This window comes from Bombina bombina, chromosome 11 (genome assembly GCF_027579735.1).
Source record: "Bombina bombina isolate aBomBom1 chromosome 11, aBomBom1.pri, whole genome shotgun sequence".
NCBI lineage: Eukaryota > Metazoa > Chordata > Amphibia > Anura > Bombinatoridae > Bombina > Bombina bombina.
Window position 1 is genome coordinate 22,436,945 of NC_069509.1, and position 25,112 is coordinate 22,462,056.

The 25,112-nt window shown below is 36.3% G+C and overlaps 1 protein-coding gene across 1 annotated transcript in view; it reads right to left on the reverse strand.

The window, feature by feature from the left end:
• Nucleotides 1-468: 468 nt before the first annotated feature.
• The window catches only part of LOC128642209 (uncharacterized), a 25,654-nt gene continuing 1,010 nt past the window's right edge, over nucleotides 469-25,112 (reverse strand). Inside the window, exons 2-3 of the mRNA XM_053694904.1 lie at nucleotides 4,447-4,800; nucleotides 469-1,032 (exon numbers count right to left, since the gene is read on the reverse strand). Coding sequence (XP_053550879.1) covers nucleotides 845-1,032; nucleotides 4,447-4,800 — 542 coding nt within the window. The 3' untranslated portion in view covers nucleotides 469-844. The remainder of the gene's footprint in view (nucleotides 1,033-4,446; nucleotides 4,801-25,112) is intronic.

The following is a 25,112-nucleotide window of genomic DNA, read 5'->3' on the forward strand; positions in this document are numbered from 1 at the left end:
ACTAATGATAAGTAGTATCGCAGGGCCGCTCTAACATTAGCGATCAACTTGATAATACAAGTCCATTCCCATTTACCAGAGAAGGGTTAGCACTGACGGCATTGCTCTAGTGCAACTTATACTTTCAATGGAGATTGCAATTGCACTAAATAGCGCTGGTATTCCAAGTTGTAAATTATAGCTTGCACTTGAGAGCAAGCCGAAACTGCGCTAGAATATTTAGCACAACTTGAGACCTGAAGTAAATTGTAAGGGTTAAAAACTTTCACAAAACACATAAAAAATAGTTTTGCGCACCTAAACCCGACATGAGTTATATTATGGTGTGTTATGTATTTATTAAATATAAAATATTGAAAAATATTAATTATTTTAAATCATTTTATAGATGTACTTAAACGTTCTAATAAATGATCTTAATATATAACTTTTTTTTTGCAGTATCTATGATAATTAATAATTATATTAATATTTGTTTACATATTTTTCATTTAATATTTACATACCGCGCCTTTAGATAACTAATTCATCATGCGTGCTAACCTGACGCCGTGTTAGACCTACAGCACGAAACCCGAAGTGCGTTAGCCATTTTTACATTCCAATGTTCTTCAGATACAAGAAATGTTCTTTTTATTTTTAAATATATATTTCCTAAACATTTATAATAACCTGTGCGTTAAAAGCTTACTTCTGGTTGTGTTTGCACTCGAGCGAATGCGCTAAATAGCGCACCACTTATAATCTAGCCCATAAAAATTAGTTCAGAAGCTTTATAGTTTTTTTAGATTCAGATCCTTGATTTTCTTTGGATACGTCTTTATGAATAAAATTTTTGGATGAATCAGATGATGATCCTGTAGTTCCGCTTTTTATTCCTTATACAACAATTTTGATAAAAAATAAATCCAGACAATAAGAGAGTAAAGAGCCACCCGCCCATAATAAGATCGCTCTTTAAATGATTGGTCTCAAGTTGATTGACAGACTGTCTTGCTTCATATTGGATTGTCAGATCATCTTTAGGTTCATCTGAAAATAAAATGAAAAAGGTGAAATTCATATCCTGTACATATGATACTATAATTCCCTACATCATATTGTGACCTGTTCTATTTCAGGGCTTTAATATAAGTTCTAATTTATTTTGTCCTTTTAAGGTCCGTTTTGTGAGCGGCCTCGCAGTGAAACAGTTAATGAGGGAACCACACCTTGCAGTCTGCATTGGGTAGTGTTTGCTAATTGCACTGCTGGTTGCTCACAAAACTGGCCTTAAAAGGAACACTGATCAAAGCCCACACTCGAATTAGTTATTCCCACAACTAATATAATGATACAAAATAACTAATCACATCATCTTTTCTTTAATACGATAGACCTGATTCTCAAAAACTCTTCAGCATTTAGTGAAATTATCCCCAGACCTCGCATGGGCAGAGGTCACTGCTTTTTTAAAAAAAAGTGTATCCCTGAAACTCTCAGTAAGTGGTGAGTTCCCTCGCACATCTGGTAAGCCTACGACAAGAAGCCACCCCAGTAGGGCATAGCTGCTCTAGAGCTGATATTAATGAAGTGCTTAAACATCTTTACAGGGGTTAGGTGCATAGTTCTACACAAGCAATACCACAATAATAAAGAGCTCTAACACAGCATAGCAATTTTGCACTTTTATGTGGAGCTTGAGGATAAGATGGAGTAGTCAGTTTTCCAGTTGTGCTTGCATGCAGCATTATGAGGAAGCACAGTCTTCACTTTTTTAATTTCTTTAAAATGTGTGTGTGTATATGTGTCTGTGTGTGTATGTGTCCTTGTGTATATGTGTGTCTGTGTCTACGTGTATATGTGTCTGTGTGCATGTGTATATGTGTCTGTGTGCATGTGTATGTGTGTCTGTGTGTGTGTATATGTGTATGTGTCTATGTGTATATGTGTCTGTGTCTATGCGTATATGTGTCTGTGTGTATGTGTATATGTGTCCGTGTGTATATGTGTCCGTGTGTATATGTGTCCGTGTGTGTATGTGTCCGTGTGTGTATGTGTCCGTGTGTGTATGTGTGTCTGTGTCTACGTGTATATGTGTATATGTGTCTGTGTGCATGTGTATATTTGTCTGTGTGCATGTGTATGTGTGTCTGTGTCTATGCGTATATGTGTCTGTGTGCATGTGTATATGTGTCTGTGTGTATGTGTATATGTGTGTATATGTGTCTGTGTGCATGTGTATATGTGTCTGTGTGTTCATAATGTGTGTCTGTGAGTATATGTGTATTTGTATATGTGTCGGTGTGCATGTGTATATGTGTCTGTGTCTATGTGCATGAGTATATGTGTCTGTGTGTATGTGTATATGTGTGTATGTGTATATGTGTCTGTGTGAATGTGTATATGTGTCTGTGTGTGTATATGTGTCTGTGTCTATGTGTATATGTGTCTGTGTCTATGTGTATATGTGTCTGTGTGCATGTGTATATGTGTCTGTGTGCATGTGTATATGTGTCTGTGTGCATGTGTATATGTGTCTGTGTGCATGTGTATATGTGTCTGTGTGTTCATAATGTGTGTCTGTGAGTATATGTGTATGTGTATATGTGTCTGTGTGTATATGTGTCTATGTGTATATGTGTCTGTGTGTATATGTGTCTGTGTGTATATGTGTCTGTGTGTATAATGTGTCTGTGTGTATAATGTGTGTGTGTGGGCATGTTATATGTGTGTGTGTGTTTGTATATGGGTCTGTATGTGTGTGCGTGCATGTGTATATGTGTCTGTGTGTATATGTGTCTGTGTGTAGGTGTGTCTTTGTCTATGTGTATATGTGTGTGTGTGTGTGTGTGTGTGTGTGCATGTGCAGATGTGTTTGTGTATGTGTATATGTGTCTATGTGTATATGTTTCTGTGTGCATGTGTATATGTATCTGTGTGTATATGTGTCTGTGTGTGTATAGTGTGTGTGTGTTATATATTTATGTGTGTGTGTATAATGTGTGTGTGTGTTATATTTGTATGTGTGTGTGTTTATGTCTGTGTGTATATGTGTCTGTGTGTGTATAATTTGTGTGCATGTTATATGTGTCTGTGTGTGTATAATGTATATGTGCATGTGTATATGTGTCTGTGTGTATATGTGCCTGTGTGTGTTATATGTGTGTGTGTGTTTGTGTGTTTGTATATGTGTCTGTATGTGTGTGTATATATGTTTGTGTGCATGTGTATATATGTCTGTGTGCGTGTGTGTATATGTCTGTGTGCATGTGTGTATATGTGTCTGTGTGCATATGTGTCTGTGTGCATGTATATGTGTGTCTGTGTGCATGTGTGTCTGTGTGCATGTATATATGTGTCTGTGTGCATGTATATATGTGTCTGTGTGCATGTATATATGTGTCTGTGTGCATGTATATATGTGGCTGTGTGTGTATAATGTGTATAATGTGTGTGTGTATATGTGTCTGTGTGCATGTGTGTATATGTCTTTGTGTATATGTGGCTGTGTGTGTATAATGTGTATAATGTGTGTGTGTGATTATGTGTCTGTGTGTGTTGTTTGACTCAATGGCCCCTATTTATCAAAGGTCTTGCGGACCTGATCCGTCAGTGCGGATCAGGTCCGCAAGACCTCGCTAAATGCGGAGAGCAATATGCTCTCCGCATTTAACATTGCACCAGCAGCTCACAAGAGCTGCTGGTGCAACGCCGTCCCCTGCTGACTCGCAGCCAATCGGCCACCAGCAGGGAGCTGTTAATCAACCTGATCGTACTCGATCGGGTTGATTTCCGGTGATTCCTGTCCGCCTGCTCAGAGCAGGTGGACAGGGTTATGAAGCAGCGGTCTTTAGACCGCTGCTTCATAACTTGTGTTTCTGGCGAGTCTGAAGACTCGCCAGAAACACGGGCCCTTCAAGCTCCGTTCGGAGCTTGATAAATATGGGCCTGTGTGTTTGTATATGTGTCTGTGTGTGTATATGTGTTTGTGTATGTATGTGAGTGTCTGTGTGTATATATATGTGTCTGTGTGTGTATATGTGTTTGTGTATGTATATGAGTGTCTGTGTGTGTGAGTGTGCATGTGTGTGTATGTGTATGTGTCTGTGTGTGTATATGTGTATGTGTGTGTGAGTGTGCATGTGTGTATATGTGTATGTGTCTGTGTGTGTATATGTGTATATATATTTATATTTACTGTATTTGGCCAATTCTGACCCTATAAATATATATACAGTGAGGGAAAAAATATTTGATCCCCTGCTGATTTTGTAGGTTTGCCTACTGACAAAGATATGATCAGTCTATAATTTTAATGGTTTATTTGAGCAGTGAGATTATTCACCCTAAAGAGCTTTCAGGTAGCTACTAACTGCTTTAGCCTTAATGCACAAATCATTGTATTTATGGTGTTAGATGCCCGTATATAATGACATAGCCAGGAGTATAGATATTCAGCCTCACCTTGTACCCTGAGCATCAGGTCTTGTCTTTTGTAGAAGTCAGAGAGCATCACCCAGCACTGGTAGGGTCCAGCATCGGAAGCCTGCAGCTTGTGTATCTCCAGAGAGACGTTTCCATCCATTATGTGATTTGAGAGCTGACTTCTGTCTATGAACGGTGAGCTCTGGCAGAGAGGAGCTTCCTCTTGCTTTACTATACAGTCCCATAATTTCACTGTAAAGTTTTTGAACCAGATGACTTGCACCTCCTTATGGTCCCAGTTATCTGGGGTAAGGTATATACAGTTTAAAGAAACAGGTTGGTTGAGAATCCCATTTACTGTCTCATCATCATCCACAGGGTACTGACTGTATACTGAGAGATTCACAATAATAATAGATCAAAAACAAATATATGTCTCAATCACAAGACTGGATAACAGCCTAATGTTAATTTTATGTTCATAACAAACAAAATCAAGACAAACCAGTTTAAAGGGACAGTAAAGTATTTTACACATCTGCAAATTATATAGCATTAGTCAAAAGCTGCATTGCAAAAGGTCTGCACACACAAAAAATGTCTATATATGCACAGTATATATCAGCAATTACATGCTGCATAACCAAAGGCCTACACACACAATGTTTATATATGCACAATATATATCAGTAATTAACCCTTTGAGTGCTAAGCACTTTCCCACCTGGGTGCTAAGATTTTTTAATGATTTTTTTTTATTTTTTTATTTTTTTGAACAATTTTTTTTTTAACTTTTTTAAAAAAATTCAGACTCCCAAAACTCACACTGTTGGAAAGGTTAGGCGATTACCTTTCCAATGGTGGGTCTTGGGGGTCTGTAGCTGCATAGATGCCTGAGATACAGGCTTCTAAGCAGCATGCCCCCTGCTCCTATACGTAACATTGTTAAGTATAAATAAAGTTGCGCAGTGACATCATCGCGTTATTGCACGTGACATCACCACCCAAAACGGGAAGCCCCAGCGTTGCCTGTCATTCTACAGTCACGATCACTGGGGTAGGAGCGGATGGGAGCCCCCAGATCTCCCTCAAGGTGGGAGAGTGCTAGTGAAGGCTTTGAGCCGACATTAGCACCAGAGTGGGAAACTCTGTGATGGCTCAGAGCCGTCATTAGCACTCAAAGGGTTAAATGCTGCATTACAAAAGGAGATTTAATCTCCAGCAACAAAACATTTTTTCACTTTAATAGCAATAAAATGGTGAAACTCATTAACAAAGGAGGTAGTGAATGCCAATATCTTAGATACATTTAAAAATGGTTTGGATACATTTCTGGCTAGAAACAGTATTCAGGGATATGATTGCTTGTGTGAAATGGGTCACCCTTCAATGGGATTAATTTAAGATCAACTGGAGATTTTTTGTAAGTATATTAGATTTGAAGAGGTTGAACTCGATGGACTTCAGTCTTTTTTTCAACCTCATCTACTATGTTAGTCTGTCTGTGCACACAATAAATATCTATATATGCACAGTATATATCAGCAATCACATGCTGCATAACCAAACGTCTGCACCCACAATAAATCTTTATGCAGAGTATATATATCAGTTATTAAGTGCTGCATAACCAAAGGTCTGCACACAATAAATCTATTATGTATATCAGCAATTAAGTGCAGCATTACAAAAGGTCTGCACACAATAAATCTATTATGTATATCAGCAATTAAGTGCAGCATTACAAAAGGTCTGCACACAATAAATCTATTATGTATATCAGCAATTAAGTGCAGCATTACAAAAGGTCTGCAAACACAATAAATCTATTATGTATATCAGCAATTAAGTGCAGCATTACAAAAGGTCTGCAAACACAATAAATATATTATGTATATCAGCAATAAAGTGCAGCATTACCAAAGGTCTGCACACAATAAATCTATTATGTATATCAGCAATTAAGTGCAGCATTACAAAAGGTCTGCAAACACAATAAATCTATTATGTATATCAGCAATTAAGTGCAGCATTACAAAAGGTCTGCACACAATAAATCTATTATGTATATCAGCAATTAAGTGCAGCATTACAAAAGGTCTGCACACAATAAATCTATTATGTATATCAGCAATTAAGTGCAGCATTACAAAAGTTCTGCACACAATAAATCTATTATGTATATCAGCAATTAAGTGCAGCATTACAAAAGGTCTGCACACAATAAATCTATTATGTATATCAGCAATTAAGTGCAGCATTACAAAAGGTCTGCACACAATAAATCTATTATGTATATCAGCAAGTAAGTGCAGCATTACAAAAGGTCTGCACACAATAAATCTATTATGTATATCAGCAATTAAGTGCAGCATTACCAAAGGTCTGCACACAATAAATCTATTATGTATATCAGCAATTAAGTGCAGCATTACAAAAGGTCTTCACACAATAAATCTATTATGTATATCAGCAATTAAGTGCAGCATTACAAAAGGTCTGCACACAATAAATCTATTATGTATATCAGCAATTAAGTGCAGCATTACAAAAGGTCTGCACACAATAAATCTATTATGTATATCAGCAATTAAGTGCAGCATTACAAAAGGTCTGCACACAATAAATCTATTATGTATATCAGCAATTAAGTGCAGCATTACAAAAGGTCTGCACACAATAAATCTATTATGTATATCAGCAATTAAGTGCAGCATTACAAAAGGTCTGCACACAATAAATGTTTATATATGCACAGTATATATCAGCAGTTACATGCCACATAACCAAACGTCTGCACACACAACATGGGTCAGATTACAAGTGGAGCTCTAAATATCGCTTTCTTGAAAGGGATATTAGTGCTCCACTTAGCGCATGCTAATGTGTGCTGGTATTACAAGTTGAAAGCGATGCGAACAAGAGCTGGGAAGCATTTCTCTCAAGAGTGCGCTTACATAGGCTCCAATGGGAGCCTCTTTCTGATGCCCTGAGACACGGCATGAGAACTCACACAACGCAGGGGTAAGTAGCGCAGTGGTGGCAGCACTCCCCCTCCCCTACTTTATCCCCAAAATGCTGCCTAGTGCAGTTATTTTATTAAAAAATAAAGACGCTGCAATTGTTCTTTTTTAATAAAATGCACTACACTGCATTTTAGTTGCATTTGGGGCATATTTATAAAATTAACCAGAAATCTGATCTCTGATTCCTTTTCTAAGCGCTAATTGCTACCGCTACCTCGTGGTAGCAATAACCAGCCATTGTAATAACGATAAATTAATGCTCCACTTATACTGAACCAATAAAAAAAAGAAATAAGAAGAAAGGGGTGGGGGTTGTGCTTTTAATGGCATGCAGCACTAGCTAATACTTTAATTTTATTTAACTTTAATCTGCTGTCCAGCTGCTTCTTTGCTGTTTTGAAGAAAATAGCAGATGAACAGATTTTCGTTAACAAGTAACCTCATCACTAAATATTAGATTAAACTAATATTTTTTTCCTTGAAAAATGATTTGTTAAAAACAAATGTTTTCTACCCATTAACTTTCCCATATACTTTATACTCACACATAGATTTTATTTATGTGTTTCATATTTGTACTTATTTCTTTCACATTGTGACACAAATATTGTACTGCACAGTAAACACTTATTCAAAGAAAAAGCACAATCTCCTGTATAATGAGAAATACGTTTCACTTATGTACTATGAATCCTAATAGTTATGGATAACAGGGGTTTTACCACCGACCCATCAATTGGGCGTTTAGTTCTGTTCAAATTAAGCCTGGAGATTGTTCTTTCCTAACCTATAGATCTGACTGCTTCCAAGATTAGCTAAAATGTGCATAATACTTAACCTGACATAATATTCATATTGAACGTTTAACCCCTTAACGACCAACGACTTATGGGGTACGTCCTGCAAAAAAATGCAGTTAATGACCAAGGACGTACCCCGTACGTCGTTGGTCTTTCAAAGCAGTGGAAGCGATCCTGATCACTTCCAACTGCTTTCATGTTATAGCAGTGATGCCTCGATATTGAGGCATTCTGCTATAACATTTTTTAGCCGTCCGATGCAGAGAGAGCCACCCTGTGGCCCTCTCTGCATCGGCCATCAATAGCCATGTTCGTTGGTGGGTGGGAGCTGATCCAGGGAGGCGGGTGGGCGGCCATCGGTGGGGAAGGGGGGTGGGATCGAGTGCACGCGGGGGTGCACGTGCGCGTGGGCGCGTGTGCACATGAGCGGGTGCGCGCGGGCGGGTGGGAACCCTACACTATGGAACAACTGGAACAACTGTAAGGTGGTACTTGGTGGGAGAGAGGGTGGAACATTACACATTTTAACGATCTGGGAGGGTGGGAGGTTGGGGGTTGAGGGGGGGCAGCTACACTACAGAAAATAGTATTTTTAAAATAATAAAATAATAAAATTTAATAAAAAACATATTTGATTTCAAATAGACAGCTGCCAGTACCCAATATGGCGCATAATAAGGCAGAGAGGGGGGTTAGAGAGCTGTTTGGGGGGATCAGGGAGGTTGGGGGCTAAGGGGGGATCCTACAGAGCAGAATTATTATTATTATTTTTTTTTTTAAATCCCCAAAAAACTCTTATTTTAGTACTGGCAGACTTACTGCCAGTACTTAAGATGGCGGGGACAATTGTGGGGTGGAAGAGGGAAGAGAGCTGTTTGGGAGGGATCAGGGGGTGTGATGTGTCATGTGGGAGGTTGATACCTACACTAAAGCTAAAATTAACCCTGCAAGCTCCCTACAAGCTTCCTAATTAACCCCTTCACTGCTGGGCATAATACATGTGTGGTGCGCAGCGGCATTTAGAGGCCTTCTAAATACTAAAAAGCAACGCCAAAGCCATATATGTCTGCTATTTCTGAACAAAGGGGATCTAAGATAAGCATTTACAACAATTTGTGCCATAATTACACAAGCTGTTTATAAATAATTTCAGTGAGAAACCTAAAGTTTGTTAAAAAATCTGTGAAAAAGTGAACTTTTTTTTTATTTGATCACATTTGGCGGTGAAATGGTGGCATGAAATATACCAAAATGGGCCTAGATCAATACTTTGGGTTGTCTACTACATTATACAAAAGCTAAAATTAACCCTACAAGCTCCCTACAAGCTCCCTAATTAACCCCTTCAATGCTGGGCATTATACACATGTGGTGCGCAACGGCATTTAGCTGCCTTCTAATTACCAAAAAGCAAAGTCAAAGCCATATATGTCTGCTATTTCTAAACAAAGGGGATCCCAGAGAAGCTTTTACAACCATTTATGCCATAATTGCACAAGCTGTTTGTAAATAATTTCAGTGAGAAACCTAAAATTGTGAAAAATATAACGCTTTTTTTATTTGTTCGCATTTGGCGGTGAAATGGTGGCATGAAATATACCAAAATGGGCCTAGATCAATACTTTGGGTTGTCTACTTCATTATACTAAAGCTAAAATTAACCCTACAATCTGCCTACAAGCTCCCTAATTAACCCCTTCAATGCTGGGCATAATACACGTGTGGTGCGCAGTGGCATTTAGCGGCCTTCTAAATACCAAAAAGCAATGCCAAAGCCATATATGTCTGCTATTTCTGAACAAAGGGGATCCCAGAGAAACATTTACAACCATTTATGCCATAATTGCACAAGTTGTTTGTAAATAATTTCAGTGAGAAACCTAAAGTTTGTGAAACAATTTGTGAAAAAGTGAACAATTTTTTTTATTTGATCGCATTTGGTAGTGAAATGGTGGCATGAAATTTACCAAAATGGGCCTAGATCAATACTTTGGGATGTCTTCTAAAAAAAATATATATACATGTCAAGGGATATTCAGGTTTTCCTGAAAGATATTAGTGTCCCAATGTAACTAGCGCTAATTTTGAAAAAAAGTGGTTTGGAAATAGCAAAGTGCTACTTGTATTTATTGCCCTATAACTTACAAAAAAAGTAAAGAAGATGTAAACATTGGGTATTTCTAAACTCAGGATAAAATTTAGAAACTATTTAGCATGGGTGTTTTTTGGTGGTTGTAGATGTGTAACAGATTTTGGGGTTCAAAGTTAGAAAAAGTGTGTTTTTTTCCATTTTTTCCTCATATTTTATAATTTTTTTTATAGTAAATTATAAGATATGATGAAAATAATGGTATATTTAGAAAGTCCATTTAATGGCGAGAAAAATGGTATATAATATGTGTGGGTACAGTAAATGAGTAAGAGGAAAATTACAGCTAAACACAAACACTGCAGAAATGTTAAAATAGCCTTGGTCCCAAACGGACAGAAAATGGAAAAGTGCTGTGGTCCTTAAGGGGTTAAAAAATGATAATGACCTAGATTTAATAAAACAAGTTAATAAAAGTAAAATCTTGTTGAAAAGTTCACCACAATTGAGATACTCCTTCACAAAAGGGCCATATTTATCACCTTCAGGCTCGCCGTAAACAGAAGCTATGAAGCAGGGGTCTAAAGACCACTGCTCCATAACTGGTCCGCCTGCTCTGAGGTCGCGGACAGAAATCAACCCAATCGAATACGATCGGGTTGATTGACGCCCCCTATCATAAGAACTGCTGGTGCAATGATAAATGCAGACAGCGTATAATGTCGGCATTTATCGATGTGCGGAGGACATGATACGCTACATTGTATCATGTCCGCTCGCACTGATAAATATGCCCCTTTGAATTTATTTTATGTTTATAATAGTTTTTGTATCACACTTAATAATAATTTTGACAGACAAAGTCCTTAGCTCATCAGGAATTGTTTTCAATATCTAAATTGTCATACAGATAGATTACGAGTTTTGCATTATGGCTTTTAACGCTGACAAAATGGCAATTTCAGCATAATGGCAGTAACGCAGCCATTACAAGTCGTGTCGGTATAGCTATACCGCAAGCATTTTAGCCTGTAACGCAACATTAATGCCGCACTCAAAAAAAAATGATGTTTAAAAAAAAAATGAAATTTAAAAAACCTAACACTACAAAAAAATAAAAAATCTAAAATTACAAAAAATAATAAAAAACACTAAATTACGAAAAATAAAAAACACTAAGATGACAAAAAATAATAAACAAAATGATCAAAAATAAAAACAATTGCACCTAATCTAATAGCCCTATAAAAATAAAAAAGCCCCCCAAAATAAAAACACCCCTTAGCCTATAATATACTACCATTAGCCCTTAAAATGGCCTTTTGTAGGGCATTGCCTTAACAGCTTTTTTACCTGTAAATAAAAACAAAGTCCCCCAAACAATAAAACCCACCACCCAACCAACCCCCCAAAATTAAAAAACCTAACTCTAAATAAAAAACCTAAGCTACCCATTGCCTCTAAAGAGGCATTTGCATGGGCATTGCTCTTAAAAAGGCATTCAGCTCTTTTTTATTGCCCTTAAGAGGGCATTTAGCTCTTTTTCAAATTGCCCAAACCCTAATCAAAAAAAAAAACAACCCAAAAAATAGAAAAAATACCTAACACTAACCCCAGAATATCTACTCACGGTTGCTGAAGTCGGGACATCCGCTTCATCCAGGCGGCCGACATCTTCATCCATTGTGGGGGCGTCTTCTATCTTCATCCCGGCGAAAACATCCAGCACGAAGCACCTTTTTCATACGGTCCCCGCCGAAGACTGAAGCTTCAATGCAAGGTAGCCGTTCAAAATGGCATACCTTGCATTCATATTGGCTGATTTGATTCTTCAAATTCAAATCAGCCAATAGGATGAGAGCATCTGAAATCCTATTTGTTTTGAACAATTTAGAATTATTTTTTGTAATTTTAGATTTTTATTTTTTTTCGTAGTGTTAGGTTTTTTAAATTGGTAATTTAGCTTTTTAATTGGTAGTTTTTTTTAATTTTATTAGAATAATTATGTTAGGATAATTTATAGTTTAAACTTAGTTTTTTTATTTCAAAGGTAAGTTTTTATTTATTTAAATATATTTATATTGTAATTTTAAAGTTAGGGGGTTGTTAGGTTTAGGGGTTAATAGTTTAATGTAGAGTTTTGCAATGTGAGGAGCCTGCGGTTTAGGGGTTAATAGGATTATTTAGTTGCGGAGATGTGGGAGGCCGGAGGTTTAGGGGTTAATAGGTTTATTTAGTTGCGGAGATGTGGGAAGCCGGAGATTTAGGGGTTAATAGCTTTATTATAGTGTTGGCAATGTCGGGGAGCGGCGGATTAGGGGTTAATAGCTTTATTATAGTGACAGCGTTGTCGGGGAGCGACAGATTAGGGGTTAATAACTATTATAGTGGCAGTGATGTCGGGGAGCGGTGGAATTGGGGTTAATAACTTTTATTAGTGTTGGCGATGTCGGGAGCAGCAGATTAGGGGTTAATAACTTTATTTAGGTGTCAGCGATGTCTGGGCGGCAGATTAGGGTGGTTTAGAGTTGGGGTTTATGTTAGGGTGTTAGGTTTAAACTTAACTTTTTTTTCCCCATAAACATCAATAGGGTTGCGTTACAGAGATTTTTCACCCCCATTGATGTCAAGTTGGAAAGCGTGCACAAGCACGTCAAAGCAGCCCTTGGCTATTGTGCGATATGGAGCTTAACGCCACCATATCACATGCACAATGAGGCTTTTCAGTAACTCGTAATGGCAGCGATATGGAGAGTAAAATAACGCAACTTTTTTTGCCGTTAGTTACGGCACCATGTTTAGCACAAAACTCATAATCTAGTTGTTCGTGATTAATGACAGACTGATATATTTAATGTTTAAAATAATGTTCACCATAAAAAATGTTGAAGATTTATAATAAAATAATTTGCTACCAATATAACATTGATATATAAGTTAGAGACAAAGATGGTGTGAGCTGGAGATAGGGTAATTTCAGATATGCCAACTCCCTGATTGCACTTATCACCATATGTGCAATCAATGAAGGCTTTCCAAAAGATACAGATTGGGAGTGGCGCCAATTAAGGCTATCTGATTATTTAGTAGACAATATTTGTGTCTGAATAAGGATATTTAAAATAAAGCAAATTACTACAATTGCAGGTTTAAAGAATAGTCCACAATAATTTATTAGTCAGTTAAAACAAGTAATAGTTCTCAAGTTCATTCTATTTAGAGGGTTCAATTAATTTAAATGGTTCAATTCCTATCTAAAACAATGCATTAATTATATATCTAAAAAACATTCAATCTTAGTCTAAAAACACCGGTGTTCACTTCTCAAACCTAACTGGTTAATATGACTCAACTGACAAGCAAAAAACAAGCACTACACATATGTTGCAGGGATTGGAAATTCAGTTACCATAACACCAATCCAATCTCTATATGAGCTTTAAACATATATTACAGGGATTAAAAATTCATTTGTTAACAGAATGAAGACTCAGCGGTCTGATTGGCTACTTATACTACTGAAACACTTGCTTTTGCAAACGTGTAGTGTCATATACTGGTAGGAAGAGTCTATTGTATTCAGCTTTATTTCAGCAGCCAATTCCTAATGATCAGGCTAAAAAAGGGTTCAGTCTTAAATGTGTTTGTAATATTCTTGTGTGAGCCACTTAGCAGCTGTTTCCAGTACTCTTTTAAGCTGCCACTTCAGTGTGTCCTCTCCACAATCCCCCTGCCCGGAGTTCCGGTATGGGAGGAGGCAAGTTAAAAACACTCGCCTATATTCATACAGCGTTTCCTTTAATCACAGTGAATCTTCTAAGTGTGCACACTTACAGTTTTTTCTTCTTTTCTTTCACTCTTCGCTCCTACCGTCTGCTCAGCTTTGTTTTGCAGTAATTCCACTTTGGGCTGGTTTTGACGGTCCTGGGAGCCAGAAAAGTCTTTTCCAAAACGATTGAGTCTTTCCCAAACAAACTCTGGTGTGGTTTTCTACGCGTTTCAGCTCTCCAGGGAGCCTTTGTCAAGATCTTGACAAAGGCTCCCTGGAGAGCTGAAACGCGTAGAAAACCACACCAGAGTTTGTTTGGGAAAGACTCAATCGTTTTGGAAAAGACTTTTCTGGCTCCCAGGACCGTCAAAACCAGCCCAAAGTGGAATTACTGCAAAACAAAGCTGAGCAGACGGTAGGAGCGAAGAGTGAAAGAAAAGAAGAAAAAACTGTAAGTGTGCACACTTAGAAGATTCACTGTGATTAAAGGAAACGCTGTATGAATATAGGCGAGTGTTTTTAACTTGCCTCCTCCCATACCGGAACTCCGGGCAGGGGGATTGTGGAGAGGACACACTGAAGTGGCAGCTTAAAAGAGTACTGGAAACAGCTGCTAAGTGGCTCACACAAGAATATTACAAACACATTTAAGACTGAACCCTTTTTTAGCCTGATCATTAGGAATTGGCTGCTGAAATAAAGCTGAATACAATAGACTCTTCCTACCAGTATATGACACTACACGTTTGCAAAAGCAAGTGTTTCAGTAGTATAAGTAGCCAATCAGACCGCTGAGTCTTCATTCTGTTAACAAATGAATTTTTAATCCCTGTAATATATGTTTAAAGCTCATATAGAGATTGGATTGGTGTTATGGTAACTGAATTTCCAATCCCTGCAACATATGTGTAGTGCTTGTTTTTTGCTTGTCAGTTGAGTCATATTAACCAGTTAGGTTTGAGAAGTGAACACCGGTGTTTTTAGACTAAGATTGAATGTTTTTTAGATATATAATTAATGCATTGTTTTAGATAGGAATTGAACCATTTAAATTAATTGAACCCTCTAAATAGAATGAACTTGAGAACTATTACTTGTTTTAACTGACTAATAAATTATTGTGGACTATTCTTTAAACCTGCAATTGTAGTAATTTGCTTTATTTTAAATATCCTTATTCAGACACAAATATTGTCTACTAAATAATCAGATAGCCTTAATTGGCGCCACTCCCAATCTGTATCTTTTGGATAACATTGATATATACTTTTAAGTTAATTAATGACAAACTAAGCCATATTCCATTATATTTTTTAGCTAAAATAGCAATACACTCAAATATATTTGAAAATATGTAATAAATTATTTATTATATATATTTTTTAGATCCTTATTTTTTCTTTGATGTTATATGTTATATAAATATGAAATGCATAGTATTTTAATATACTGTATATGCTACTTCAGGATATACAAATATTTTAAATCTATTATGGCTTTATGTAAAGTTATATAAATACGAATTGATCATTACAATAATATATATTATTTCAGGATACAAAATATGTTCAATAAAACATTAAAGGGAAAATTGATATATAACGTCATAATGAACAACACATTACCTAATATTTAATGAATAAATTAAACACAATTGATACATTTTTTACTATTTATGGTTTTTGTAATATGCCAAATAAATATAAATTGCATATATTAATATATATAATTTATGATGTAACCTATGTTTTTTTAAACAAATATAGGAAATATTTATATATTGAATGTTAGAGTGAGCAACATATTTCACAATATTTAATACATGATTACCAATCTAATTTTTGCTCTATTGAGCTACATTCTGTTAAGTTAATATATGTTATATAAATATAAAATGCACATTTCAATATTTACTATTTCAGCATTTACTTTTCTTAAGTATAGGACATGTTAATTGAAAAAATGTTAAAATTAGCAACATTTCCAAGTAATCTTACTTTATTGAATATGCACTGCAGAATCTGTTGGCACTTTATAAATAAAGAATAATAATAATAATAATATGTATGTAAGTTACTTGAAAAAAATAAATATAATGCTAGTTTTAAAAAGCCTCTCACATTATACATAGCTGAAAATCTGTGTAATCCATAAACTCATCAATTCTGTCCCTAATTCCTATAAAGTATAAGTGTGTAGGGAAGTCTTATGCTTATCACAGGGACGCTTGAGTCCCCTACATAAGAAAGAGAAGCGCTCAACCAGGAAGGAACAACAGCTCAGTAGCTTGTTCTATGGCAAGTTCCCACCTAGTAGCAGTCTATTTTAGCTCAATTGTTCTTTTCACCAAGAAGCATTTCAGTCTGATCCCAACTACAAAGGACAGTCCTTGCTACAGTTCCCACAGTGTCTTTACCACCTATAAATAAAGATTATTCTATAAATCAAACACCCTTTCTGTGAAGAAGCGCTTCTACACTTTAATCCTAAACCTACTACCATTCAGTTTGAGATTATGGCGCGTATTTATCAATGTGTGATCGGACATTATACGAAGTAGCGTATCATGTCCGCCGCACATCGATAAATGCCGACAGCTTACGCTGTAGGCATTTATCATTGCACCAGCAGATCTTGTGAACTGCTGGTGCAATGCCACCCCCTGCAGATTTGTGGCCAATCAGCCATTAGCAGGGGTGTCAATCAACCCGATCGTATTCGATCGGGTTGATTTCTGTCCGCGGCCTCAGAGCAGGCGGACAGGTTATGGAGCAACGGTCTTTAGACCGCTGCTTCATAACTTCTGTTTCTGACGAGCCTATATATATGCCCCTATAAGTTCTTGGCAAGAACATTTGACAACCCAAATTTAGTTGTTCCTTGAGAACCAAGTTAAAATTATCGTTTATCAGTGTAAATTATCTTCATGGGGTTTAAAAAACAGGATTTTTATGCTTTAATGCATTTAATACAAAACAACATTCCAACTTGTATGTGAACAAACAGAAGTTCTCATTTATTTCAAATGCCATTTTCACTGTTAACAATCATTCTCTTCAGTATAAGGTATTTTAAGTATTTAAAGGGACATGAAAGCCAATTTTTGTCTTTCGCGATTTAGAAAGAGCATGTAATTTTAAACAACTTTCTAATTTACTTCTATTATCTAATTTGCTTCATTCTCTTGATATCACTTGCTAAAAAGCATATCTAGATATGCTCAGTAGCTGCTGATTGGTTGCTGCACCTAGAGGCCTTGTGTGATTGGCTCACATATGTGCATTGCTATTTCTTCAACAAAGGATATCTAAAGAATTGAGCAAATTAGATAATAGAAGTAAATTGGAAAGTTGTTTAAAATTGCATGCCCTATCTGAATCATGAAAGTTTAATTTTGACTAGACTGTCCCTTTAATGTTGAAAACAAATCTCTGATCTCTATTATTATTATTATACTTAAGAAATTAAACTGAAATATTATGAAATTGATTCCAAGAAATTATGAAATAAATAAGATTACCACTGAGTCTGATCAAAATTCTCATGATTGTGTTAAAAAAATCTATGAACAGACAAAACTTTGGCTTTTTGTGAGCTTTTACATTTTTTTTAAACAATTCAAATCTTAATTTTCTGCTATCTTTTGTGTAACTGTTCAGATCACGTTAAAGAGGTATGGAGCTTAAAGGGAGACTTTCATGATTCTACGTACGTTATCAAATATACCTCTTTCTCTTGGTCTGCTGGTATGAACCGTAGGTCTTTTCTATTAGAGCACACTTACTTACGTAGGCTCAGGGTCATTTTGAACTAATATTGGTTTTGATTATGAGTGAAGCGCTAACTGTTGCGCACGTTGTTGAAATATTAAATATAAAATATTTAAAAAATTATTAAAAAGTACTGTAAAATATATAGATATATTCTACAGATTATTTAGAATATTTTACAGTATGTATAATAATTATAAATATTTCATATTTCAATAACTACGATTTTATGTGCATTAACCCGACCCTATTAAATCTAAATCGTGAAACCCAATGTGCAAAACACATATAATGTACTTTTTATTATTAAATACATATTTCTATAGCTATATGATACTGTTCCTGTAAAATATCTATCTATCTATCTATCTATCTATCTATCTATCTATCTATCTATCTATATAAATCTGGAAGGGATATGAAAAATCATAAAAGACTAAGGGCTCAATGATACAATCTTCGCCAGCTCAAACCTACTTTTTTCTCGCTAACTCTCGCAGGGCTGCTCCGGTGCAATGATCGTAAAAAAGGGGTTGTCCCTGCGAGTGGTGAGACGGCTCCTATTAAAAGTAATGAAGCTCGCTGGATAGGGACACTTTGCTCCTTAGTGCGAAGTTATCAGGGAGCGGGGGGAGCACTTTAAAATTAAAATCCTGCAGCCAATATAACTCACATTATGCTGCTTTCTGCTTATAGCATCTTACATTCGCCTATATTGTCGTATGCATTTGTTTTTCTATTGGGGTTATAAGTGTTCGTATTATATGAGAAAAGCTTGGCACCTTTTAGTTGGCGATATAAAACAGTGCGAAAATGTTTATAGAATTACGCTGGGATTAGTGAGACATTGTCATATACGCCCATGGAACGCCCATGTTCAGTCCATTTTACAAAAAAACAACAATTACGCTTTTCTGTGTGATTTTTGCACATCCAGTGTACTACAATTACAATTTACGCTGCGCATATTTAATTTGATTTATTCCTGTGTAAATTACATACTAATTTAACTTTTTTGTTAACATACAATCGGCCAGATTACGAGTTTTGCGTTAGAGGCTGTGCGGTGCTAACAAGCAGTTTTTTCTATAGGGTCAGGTTAATGCACATTAAAGGACCTACGTATTACAGGTTTTTACAAACCCGGTGTTAAAGGGCAAGAAGTGAGCGATGAGCAAAATTATGCTCCTTACCACACTCCAATACCAGCGCTGCTTAAGTCAGCGGTGAGCTGGTCGTACGTGCTCGTGCACAATTTCCCCATAGGAATCAATGGGGAGAGCCGGCTGAGAAAAAGTCTAATACCTGCAAAAAAGCAGTGTAAAACTCAGTAACGCAGCCCCATTGATTCCTATGGGGAAATAAAATGTATGTTTACACCTAACACCCTAAAATGAACCCCGAGTCTAAACACCCCTAATCTTACACTTATTAACCCCTAATCTGCCGCCCCTGACATCGCCGACACCTACATTATATTTATTAACCCCTAATCGTCTGCCACCAATTTCGCCGCCACTATAATAAACATATTAACCCCTAAACCGCCACACTCCTGCCTCGCAAATATTCGTTAAATATTATTAACCCCTAATCTGCCGTCCCTAACATCGCCGCCACTTACCTACATTTATTAACCTCTGATCTGCCGCCCCCAACGTCGCCACCACTATACTAAATGTATTAACCCCCTAAACCTAAGTCTAACCCTAACCCTAACACCCCCTAACTTAAATATAATTTAAATAAATCTAAATAAAAATTCCTATCATTAACTAAATAATTCCTATTTAAAACTAAATACTTACCTATAAAATAAACCCTAAGCTAGCTACAATATAACTAATAGTTACATTGTAGCTATCTTAGGGTTTATTTTTATTTTACAGCTAAGTTTGCATTTATTTTAACAAGGTAGAATAGTTATTAAATAGTTATTAACTATTTAATAACTACCTAGCTAAAATAAATACAAAAGTACCTGTAAAATAAATCCTAACCTAAGTTACAATAACACCTAACACTACACTATAATTAAATAAATTAACTAAATTAACAACAATTAAATAAATTAACTTAAATTAGCTAAAGTACAAAAACTCCCCCACTAAAGTACAGAAAATAATAAACAAATTACAAGATATTTAAACTAACTACACCTAATCTAATAGCCCTATCAAAATAAAAAAGTCCCCCAAAATAAAAAAAAACCCTAGCCTAAACTAAACTATCAATAGCCCTTTAAAGGGCCTTTTGCGGGGCATTGCCCCAAAGTAATCAGCTCTTTTACCTGTAAAAAAAAATACAAACAACCCCCCCAACAGTAAAACCCACCACCAGGCACCCACACAACCAACCCCCCAAATAAAATACTAACTAAAAAAACCTAAGCTCCCCATTGCCCTGAAAAGGGCATTTGGATGGGCATTACCCTTAAAAGGGCAGTTAGCTCTTTTGCGGCCCAAACCCTAATCTAAAAAATAAAACCCACCCAATACACGGACATCCATCCTCAAGGAAGCAGCAGAAGTCTTCATCCAACCGGGCCGAAGTCCTCAACGAAACCGGGAGAAGTCTTCATCCAAGCCGGGCGAAGTGGTCCTCCAGACAGGCAGAAGTCATCATCCAGACGGCATCTTCTATCTTCATCCATCCGACGCGGAGCAGGTCCATCTTCAAGACATCCGACTAGGAGCATCCTCTTCAAACAAAGTCTTCTTACTGAATGACGGTTCCTTTAAGTGACGTCATCCAAGATGGCGTCCCTTAGATTCTGATTGGCTGATAGAATTCTATCAGCTAATCGGAATTAAGGTAGAAAAAATCCTATTGGCTGATGCAATCAGCCAATAGGATTGAAGTTCAATCCTATTGGCTGTTCCAATCAGCCAATAGAATGCGAGCTCAATCCTATTGGCTGATTGCATCAGCCAATAGGATTCTTTCTACCTTAATTCCGATTGACTGATAGAATTCTATCAGCCAATAGTAATCTAAGGGATGCCATCTTGAATGATGTCACTTAAAGGTACCTTCATTCGTCGTTAGTCCGTCGGCAGAAGAGGATGCTCTGCGTCGGATGTCTTCAAGATGGACCCGCTCTGCGCCGGATGGATGAAGATAGAAGATGCCGTCTGGATGAAGATATCTGCCCATCTGGAGGACTTCTCCTGGCTTCATTGAGGACTTCGGCCCGGCTTGGATGAAGACGTCTCCCGGTAAGTCGATCTTCACGGGGCTAGTATTAGGATTTTTTAAGGGTGTATTGGGTGGGTTTTATTTTTAGGTTAGGGACTTTGGGCGGCAAAAGAACTAACTGCCCTTTTAAGGGCAATGCCCATCCATATGCCCTTTTCAGGACAATGGGGAGCTAAGTTTTTTTTTAGATAGTATTTTATTTTGGGGGTTGGTTGTGTGAGTGGTGGGTTTTAATGTTGGGGGGTTGTTTGTATTTTTTTTACAGGTAAAAGAGCTGATTACTTTGGGGCAATGCCCCGCAAAAGGCCCTTTTAAGGGCTATTGGTAGTTTAGTTTAGGCTAGGGTTTTTTTTTATTTTGGGGGGGCTTTTTTATTTTAATAGGGCTATTAGATTAGGTGTAATTAGTTTAAATATCTGTAATTTGTTTATTATTTTCTATAATTTAGTGTTTGTTTGTTTTTTGTACTTTTGCTAATTTAATTTAATTTAGCTAATTGTATGTAATTTATTTAATTGTATTTAATTTAGTAAATGTATTTAATTATATTGTAGTGTTAGGTGTTATTGTAACTTAGGTTAGGTTTTATTTTACAGGTACTTTTGTATTTATTTTAGCTAGGTAGTTATTAAATAGTTAATAACGATTTAATAACTATTCTACCTAGTTTAAATAAATACAAACTTGCCTGTAAAATAAAAATAAACCCTAAACTAGCTACAATGTAACTATTAGTTATATTGTAGCTAGCTTAGGGTTTATTTTATAGGTAAGTATTTAGTTTTAAATAGGAATAATTTAGTTAATTATAGGAATATTTATTTAGATTTATTTAAATTATATTTAAGTTAGTGGGTGTTAGGTTTAGGGTTAGACTTAGGTTTAGGGGTTAATAACTTTAATATAGTGGTAGCGATGTTGGGGGTGGCAGATTAGGGGTTAATAAATATTAATATAGTGGCGGCGACGTTGGGGGTGGCAGATTAGGCATTAATAAATATAATGTAGGTGTCAGCGACATTGGGGAAGTCAGATTAGGGGTTAATAATTATAATGTAGGTGTTGGCGATGTTGGGGGCAGCAGATTAGGGGTTAATACATATAATGTAGGTGGCGGCGGTGTCCGGAGCGTAGATTAGGGGTTAATAATATAATGCAGGTGTCGGCGATGTCGGGTTCGGCAGATTAGGGGTTAATAAGTGTAAGATTAGGGGTGTTTAGACTCGGGGTTCATGTTAGGGTGTTAGGTGTAGACATATCTTTTATTTCCCCATAGGAATCAATGGGGCTGCATTAAGGAGTTTTTACTGCACCTTCGGATGAACTTACACAGACACTCAATCAAAAATCACTGTGAAACAAGATGCTGTTCCCCTGTTGGTCACCATTTCACCCAACCTGACCACTCCATCCAAAACCTCAAAATCAAGATTATCAGAGGCAACTTCAAAAACACCATGGAAAGAAAAACATTTGAAATGAAAATTATAATGCACTTCAAAACGTTAAATACTCTACTAAATTCAGACACATTATCATTTTTTTTTTTAAAGTGTAATTTCATATAGTCAATTACATAGTATATTCCACACCCTTTATACATAGGCACATACTTATACCATTATTATTATTATTAAAAAAAAATCTTTTTCTTTTTTTTTTCTTCCTTTATTCTTTGTTGACTATTTTATATTCCCCCTGTAAACATAATTTCACATCTCTATACATATTGATTGCATGTTAATATATAACGTTATGTCAGTATATGCTCCATGTAAGAATATATATATCTCCTATACTGATTACTGTCAGCTGACGACATGATTTATGTATTTATGAATAAATAGAATATACTATTCTATGCGAAGATCATTGGAATGTGAAATATTGTCGGGTTTATCGCTCTTGAATATACGCGGTCGGGGTAGTAAGTATGGGTGTTTGTATTTTGTTTGTTTTTTTACAGTTTTTGTGCTCCATTGAAGTCTATGGGAGAAGAAGGTAATGCGTTTGTCATAGCATTTTTGCATGTGCCAGGTTTTCACTTGAGCGCAAACTTTTTACTTTCAACTCATAATACGAGAGCAAATGTGCAAAAAACCTTCATCTAGCAATGTAATCACTCGAGTAGGAGAGCTAATTGCACTATATTCATAATCTAGCCCATTATTGGTTAACTGGAAAAACTGCATTTAAACTCATTATGCACTGGCAGCCATCAGTGATATTGAATTAATAATATGGCATTTTGTATTATGCTGTTTTTTTCTTACTTTAGCTAATGTGAAGTGAAAAACTGCTATTTATTATAGAATTTTTTCTTTTGTGTGTAATTGTGATTTACCCGGTGCACGCAGGAACAATAAATATTAATGTGTATGGATGAGTAATAGAAAAAAAGGAATCACATGAGTCCACTTAAAGGGACACTGAACCCAAATATTTTCTTTCGTGATTGAAATAGTGCATGAAATTTTAAGCAACTTTCTAATTTACTCCTATTATCAAATTTCCTTCATTCTCTTTGTATCTTTATTTGAAATGCAAGAATGTAAGTTTAGATGCCGGCTCATTTTTGGTGAACAACCTGGGTTGTTCTTGCTGATTGGTGGATAAATTAATCCACCAATAAAAAAGTGCTGTCAAGAATGCTGAACCGAAAAAAATGCTTAGATGCCTTCTTTTTCAAATAAAGATAGCAAAAGAACAAAGAAAAATTGATAAGATGAGTAAATTAGAATGTTGCTTAAAATTACATGCTCTATCTGAATCACAAAAGAAAAAAGTTGAGTTCAGTGTCCCTTTAAGGGAACATGAAAGTCAGAATAAAATTCTCATGATTTAGATAGAACAATGACATAAAATAAATTACAATTGGTATCTTTTGTTGAGAAGCAAACCTATATTGGCTTAGGAGCAGCTACTGGGAGACTGCTCAGGTGACCCACCAAAGAACAAGCTACTGAGCCATTGTCCAGTCCTGGGTGAGTTTCTGTGTATATTGATGTTATCACACTGGGGACAGTCTCCCTAAGGGTGATGGGGAAACCAAACATGGACTCCCTTCCCAATGTTCCTAGAGGTATATGGATGCACCTGACAGAGGCTGAAATGACCATCTGGGGTTGTCCCTCATTCAGAGGAGGATTGCCTGGTATTTGAGGGCTGGACCCACCTTTTCAGGCTGGATGTCAGAAACGTTCTACTCTGTTTAAGGCACAATTACGCTAAAAGACAATTCTCCCGGGTAGAGTCTAACCAAAGAACAAACTAATGCACCGTTTTTTCATTCCCGGTTGAGTGCATCTCTCTATATATAGATTGGTGGCTACACACATATGCTTCTTGTCACTGGCTCACCTGAGGTGTTCTGCTAACTACTAGTAGTGCATTGATGCTCTGATGCTGACTTTAACTATGTGTTTAAAGCATTTGCTTTGAGTTATATGCAAGCGGCAGTGCAATAACCTGTCACAACAATTTCTTTATACCCTTATGTCCTTTAAGGTGTCTTCATACAGAAATTATGTTTAACCGGAATGCAGAAAAAGGGATGCAAAATTCTCTTTTTACAGAATATATTTACTCCCAATCTTGCAACAGAAATGGTGCAATTGTTTTTAAATTGTTATGTTTATTTTTTTTTTTTTAAATGAGCACCTCATTGTACACATTGTTACATTTCTGTTAAATGTATTATAAATACTTTTTCTGCAATTTCTGCAATTGAATACCTCTGTATGCATAACATCCTATCGCTATGTCATTACCACGCAAGTGTCTAAACAGCCTGTATACGGCTGGCATTGTATAGCTCAAAATATCAACAACAACAAAAATCATGATTTATTTTCCTTGCTTTTTTCTGTATTTTAGCTAATATTTTTTTCCCTCAGCTACAAGGATCAAGTATATCCAGCAGGATCCCCAAAATCTCAAGATGTAACATGCTACGCAATGATTGCTTGATCAAAGTAGGATTTAATTCATATGTCTTTAATGGCTCACAGCAAAGGAGACAATCACACTCAAGAGGTTTTTAGAGTGTGTTGC